This window comes from Capsicum annuum, chromosome 6 (assembly GCF_002878395.1).
Source record: "Capsicum annuum cultivar UCD-10X-F1 chromosome 6, UCD10Xv1.1, whole genome shotgun sequence".
NCBI lineage: Eukaryota > Viridiplantae > Streptophyta > Magnoliopsida > Solanales > Solanaceae > Capsicum > Capsicum annuum.
The window spans coordinates 148844152-148850876 of NC_061116.1; the positions used below are offsets into that span (position 1 = coordinate 148844152).

The following is a 6725-nucleotide window of genomic DNA, read 5'->3' on the forward strand; positions in this document are numbered from 1 at the left end:
AAAATAATACTATAATCGATATATATAACAATATTATTTAATTCTAAAATTTACAAAAAAATTCATTAAAGCCCGACTAAACGTTCATCTACTGCCTGTATTAAGCAGAAAAAACTACAGATAGTAACAAAATAAAAACTATAATAATTGATATATTAGAACGATATTATTAAATCCAACCTTAACACAAAAAATTTATTAAAGTCCTATCAAACATTCATTATCAACAATATAGACTTGAACAGAACAGAAACTAAAATAAAATAATATGATAATTGAAATATTAGAGCAATATGATATAAACGCTACCTTCAAAGCTCAACAAAAAAATAGTTATAAGAATATAACTGATATTATTACATTATTATAGTAGAAAACTCAATTTATAGAAGCCCCAAAAATTTTTCTCCAAAAAAAGACTACTATAAATGGATTCCTTAAATTGTTAAATATGTAATAAGAGGGAGAATAAGGAAAATTTGATGATTTTCATCTAAATATAGCAATACTACTCTTTTCTCATTTTTTTTGTGACATCCAAAAACACACTAACATTTTTTAATTTACTTTACTAATTAACTAATTATGTAAATATTTATAAATTATCAAATTATTTATGGTAGTATACATTTAGTTATTGATTTTCAAAGTTTAGCATATATGGTAGTATTAATTTTTCTAATATTTTTTTACCATATATTTTAGGATTCCTTAATTTATAAAACATATTTTCCTTTTATAATTTATTTTAGAACTCTTTAACTTTAAATATTATATAAATAATTAAATAATAAATTAAATAAAATAATAAAAAGACAGTTTTGTCTATTCAGAGATTTGTAAAGAAGGGCAAAAAGTTTAAACCATTTTTCTAAAGATCATCACACTTTTAATATATTATAGATATATTAAGTTGTAATATTTGTCCATTAATTACTAATAAAATGATCCAAAACTCAATATAAACTTAAAACCTAAACTTTCACTCTTTATCTTACTTTTTAGTTTCAAGAGAATTTTTCGCTCCTCATTTTTTCATAACTGAGTTTTTTCATTAGCACATGAGTGAAAACATACTTAATCTAGTCTTTAATCACAATATAATTGTAAAAACTAAAGATTATAAAAAAAAACGAGAAAACCCAAAAAGATCAAAAAAATCGACTAAAACTTAAACCAAAAAACATATTTTATGTTGGTTTGATTTGATTTATACTTTTAATAAACCGATATAATTGATTTGATTTTTATTCAATAAAAAACCAAATCAACTCGATTTATGTACACCCCACCTGTAGTATCTAACTCCTGTGTTAGTAGTACTAGTTCTGGACAATGTTTTAGTAGTATTAATTCTAAACAATCTCTGTATGGGCTCCTCTCCACAGCCTTGTTTGATGTATGATGCTTATTAAGTATTATTAAATAAATTCCTTTTTACCAACAGCAGTGGTGGCCCAATGGTAAGGGATTGGTCCACCATATTCAGAGTCGAGGGTTCGATTCTGGGTATGGACAAACACTCTGTTGGGAGCTCTTTCCTCCAAATGGGGCTTGATGCGGGTCAAATTCGGATATAGTTCGACTCCTAAAAAGCGGGTACCGGACATTGGGTGGTTTAAACCCAAAAAAAAAAAATTCTGTTTTTAACCCTCCTCCCCCCCCCCCCCCCCCCCCCCCCAAAAAAAAACTATAACATATGTAAAATAATATTTTTAAAAATTCTTTCTAAAACAAAATATATGTAAATCTTATCATATAAAGCCAGGCATTTACCGCACCGATTTATTCTCCTATATAATAAGTGACAATGAATCGTTCATGGTCGACATATCTGTTTCAGCTGTTTCAATCGTAATTTTATTATATCATCCTAATTAATTATTATAGGTTATTTACATATTAAAAAATTAATAATATTTAATAAAAAATAAAATAAACATTTATGACCTGACTAGCATAATTTTAATATATTACCCATAATTAATTATTATAAATCATCTGAGTATTAAAAAATTAGTAATGTTTAATAATAAAAGCTAAAATAGACATAAAATGATAAATTAATTCTTAATGTTTTAAATTAACTTGACGTCTTATATGAGCTCATTTAAAAAAAAATTCACAAGTATTTTTTATAATAATTTACTTTTAATAGAATAGAACAAAAAAAATATTATAAATCACAATAATTAAAAATTTAACTTATTTTAAAAATATAATTGACTATAAATGTAATAAAAATTTGAACAAAGAAAATAACATATATTATTTAAAAATTAAATAAAAAATATTATTAATAATTAATAAATTAAAATATTTAAAATTATATTAAAAATATAATTAATTATTTAAATTTCCACGAGCCCCTCGATATTCAGTATATGAAACATAGATATATATCTGACCGTTTCAGCTAATTTATTTTGTCGTTTAAGAATAATAATACGACTAGTATTCCTTTCGCCCTCTCCTCTAAACCCCCTAGGCGTGTATAAATAGATTTGTTCGCCTCTTACATAACCCCAGTTCCATATCAAAATTTGTAATCAAAAGCAATTTTATGCAGTAGATGATGAGCAATATCCCTAAATCTCTAACAGATTCTTCCTTTACCCTCTTCAAACTTGCCATCTCGGCTTCTGATCCTTGGCCTTTCTCTCTTGTTTTCTTATAGCTACTAACCTCTTTAATTTCTCTCGTGGTCCGTCCCTTTTCGGGACACCACACATCGCAGGAGTTTTTAGCACACCAGGCTGTTTTTTTGTAGTATTGATTCTTGATTTATAAGGAGATATGGGTCATAACCATCATCTGAATTTCCATTTTCATTTTCATCATCATGGCCATGGCCATGGCCATGGGAAGAGGGAATTGAAGGATATCCCAAAAGGGTGTCTGGGAATAACTGTAGGACAAGGTGAAGAGCAGCAGAGGTTTGTGATACCAGTGATATACATCAATCATCCCCTGTTTATGCAGCTGTTGAAGGAAGCAGAGGAAGAATATGGTTTTGATCATAGTGGACCTATTAATATTCCTTGTCATATTGAAGAATTTCGACATGTTCAAGGGATTATTGACAAGGAAACTACTTCACACCACCACCATACTCACAACCCCTGCTGCTTTAAAGCCTGATTTTCCCCCCAAATTATTGTTAGAATACTATACTACTTTTTGACTCAAATTTTTATTTGTACTTGGTTTTTCTTTGTGTTTTTTCTGTTTCCCAAGATGTTCATAGACATATTTGTGGTGAAAGACGATGGCGAAAATTGAATAATATTATAGTATTGAATTTTTGTTGTTTATGGTTTGAATCTTGATATGTTATTTATTCATCCGTTTTTTTTTTTTAGCCTTTTCATCTTATTTTTAAATAAGTGGTGTTATAGATAATCAAAAAGGTTGCTTTCAATTTTATTCTTCTTTAATTAAAGAGAGTTTACATAACCTAAAAATTAATAAAGGGTTACATTTTTTCAAGGTATAAATTAAAATTTAAGTGAGTAAAAATATTTTTTATTTTTTTATGAGTGAATAGTTTCTTAAAAATGTGTCCGAGTTAAAAACACCATTATGGCAGGAGTAACTCTCAAGAAAAGGGCGTTTGTTAGCTAGAATGGAAAGGAGAATGAGTATATTGGGGTGAAAATGAACTGCTTAGTTATCCTTATCAACTAATTAGCTTCTTTTCACATGAGAGCTGTCTAGGTAAAAGATAAGCAACAAGATCATACTTACTTCTTCAATCCCTCGTCTGTGTCTTTTGAAGGTTTTGGTGGACATAATTATTTCTACGGCAGTGTTTCTTTAAAACAGAAGGTGCTTAGATAGTCTTATGAGATCAAGTCACGATTGAGCTAGAAATGAATTTTAATTTGGCGAATGTTTCATTTAATTGTATAAAAGTATGTCAAACTGGTTGAGACGCATGTGAACCTGGTTGCCTTTTTTGGCTCCTTCAAATTTCTCAAAGTAGGCCTCCGTTTGTTCATACTTTTGGTTCTCTCGGTTCTGCACTTATGGGTTATTGACCATTTTATTTTTTCCAAAATCAGGGTAGGGAAGGGGGAATTAAACCCTCACCAACGAAGTTCCGGTTAGCTGTCAACCAACTGAGTTATTAAGATTCCTCTTTGAATCCACAACCTTTATTGATCATTATTTTATGTATGATTTGATTGTAACTTTTTCTATTTGATTTATAAGTTCTCTCTAAATCATTTACTAATACTTGTATATAGATGACTTAAATTACACTACCTTAAAGTACGAAGTACGACGTTTCTCCTATTCTTGCATGAATATAGATGTTTTGAGCTTTAAGCTACTTTTTTTATTTATTTATTTTTGGCTCTCCATCTCATCCAATACTTTTGGATTCCTTTTTAATGGAGATGACGACAGTGGTGGATTGAGAATTTAGATTCGTCACCATTACTAGATTTTTAAGATAAGTATAACTGGACAACTGTTATCTCTTGTTTGTTATTAAACTTTGTAGACATGGTTTCTCAAGGAATTTGCATCAATTCTTTGAAAAGAATAATCTTGAAAGGTACATTGAACACATTCCACTATTTCTTTTTTTGTGTGTGTTGGAGTTCAGCTATATGCCACTGGCTTTAAAACTTAAGGACCAAGAGATTGGCGATCAAGGTACATCAAGTATATGTATGAACGAATAACAATCCAACTAATGCTTGTTGCGACTTTTCTAATGTCAAAGGGCTGGTAAGGACACATAATCATGTAGTAGCGCTGGTGTTATACGGATATGTATTTCATAATATGAAAACTAAGGATGGGTCCATGAGAAAATATTGAGGCAACAATCATTCTTGGTAGGGAAAAAAGCATAAATACGATGAACTTGTCACCACAATTTATTTTAGTAATTTAACTTTATAAATAATTATTTATTTCCCTATATAACTTTCACGTAAATTATATTACCTTTTAGTGACTGATATGACAAAAAAATAAAAATAAAATTAAAGTACGTATTTGTTAAAAAAAATCTTGATGAAATATTTTAATAATTTTTTAATTATTATATATAATAAAATAAAAATAATAAATAAAAACACCCCCTATTCCCTTTTCATCTTCTTCAAGAACCCCCACTCCCTTCCATCTACTTCAAGACTAACCCTCTTCCATCTTCCTCGATATTCCTCACCCCCTCCCCTCCCTGCCCTCCCATCCTTTTCTAATTTTTGTAAAAAAAATTGGAACAAATGAGGTATGTTGTGCAATGAAAATGGTTAAGTAAAGAAATTTTTAGGATTAAAATGATAAAATTTAGTAAAAGTGTAGCCTACTTAAACAACTTCAAATGACTTTCTTGATGGGAGAATATACAACAGCTCTTCAAATCTATGAGTTCACCTTGTTGAGATTTTTGTACGAATTCATGACTAAAAAGAAATTAGGCAGAGATGGTGTTTGATGATGGAGAGAGGAAGAGGAAGTTGATGGAGAGATATGGCAAAAATGACACAAAAAAAGGCGATGTAAAAGAACGAAGAAGAAAGAGGGGTGGGCGGGATTACTTTCTTAATTATATAGATTATATATTAATGAAATTATTTTTTAGATATTTTTTGATGTCGCATTGACATAGCACTGACATGTCATGAGTGTAATATACTCTCCAAGAGTGATATTATATTTTGAGGATTGTATTTAATATATGCGAAAGTTGTTTGGGAAATAAATAGCAGTCTATAAAATTAAATTGGTAAAGTAAATTGTAGTGACAAATTCAGTAGGGTATTTATGCTTTTTCCCTTCTTGGTGCTGTGAAAAATTATTTAGCTTCTTTTGGCTAGATGTTACATAGTATTATTTTATATAGTATCGTATTCACTGTCAGAATAGGTCCTATAATGCATGATCCAAATTAATTAGGATTTTAATATAGATATCGAACACTGGGTAAAAAATAAAAAATAATATATTTAAATAGATCGTGTAGCTTTTCATAATTAACACAATGTCATACATTAGCGGTCTGAAGAATAAATTTGTAAAGTTATGGTGTATTAAGTAGCCGTTTGGCCATGAAAACTAAAATTTTTTGGAGTTGGAGTTGAAATTGGAGTTGGAGTTGTGTTTGATCATGTTTTTTTTTAATTTTTTTTCGACTTTTGAAAAAAAAATTTAAATATGATTTTATGCCCTAACTTTTACAAACTATCAAAATCACCCAACTAAAATTTACCTACTAATGAAAAAAAACACACAATTAGCCATTATTATAAAAATAATTACATATACATGGTCATATTTAATGAATTTCAATTATGACATATATAATATTTACATTAATAGTCGTTTTCTCATATTTGAAAATTTTAAATATGGATGTTATATTAATAGATAACTGCTTCCTATTTTTTAGGTTACAAATATTATCTTTCAAACAAATTTATTTTTTTAGGAATTTATTTAATTTATTTCCTTCATTTTTTGTTCATAAAAAATAGGAAATGAAGAGTTGTTATAAATTTTAGAGTGCCGCTAATTTATTTTTGTAATTTTCTTATACATGAAAGATTTTATTGTGTGTGAATAAATTATTTCTATGTAAAACATGCTTTGCATATTTATGGTATATTATATCATATACCATAAATATATAAATATGCTTAGTATGTTTCTTTATACTTTAATTTTTATATATGTGTGTATATGGTATATACATGGTATAAACT

The 6725-nt window shown here is 28.2% G+C and overlaps 1 protein-coding gene across 1 annotated transcript; it reads left to right on the plus strand.

The window, feature by feature from the left end:
* Positions 1-2642: 2642 nt before the first annotated feature.
* LOC107874961 (auxin-responsive protein SAUR32) lies at positions 2643-3314 on the plus strand. Its single transcript, XM_016721647.2, has one exon. It carries the CDS (start codon positions 2797-2799, stop codon positions 3139-3141), a length of 345 nt encoding a protein of 114 aa, XP_016577133.1. The 5' UTR covers positions 2643-2796; the 3' UTR covers positions 3142-3314.
* Positions 3315-6725: the final 3411 nt, after the last annotated feature.

Coding starts and splice junctions, on each gene's coding strand:
- LOC107874961 (XM_016721647.2), top strand. CDS start 2,797: ATGGGTCATAACCATCATCTGAATTTCCATTTTCATTTTCATCATCAT.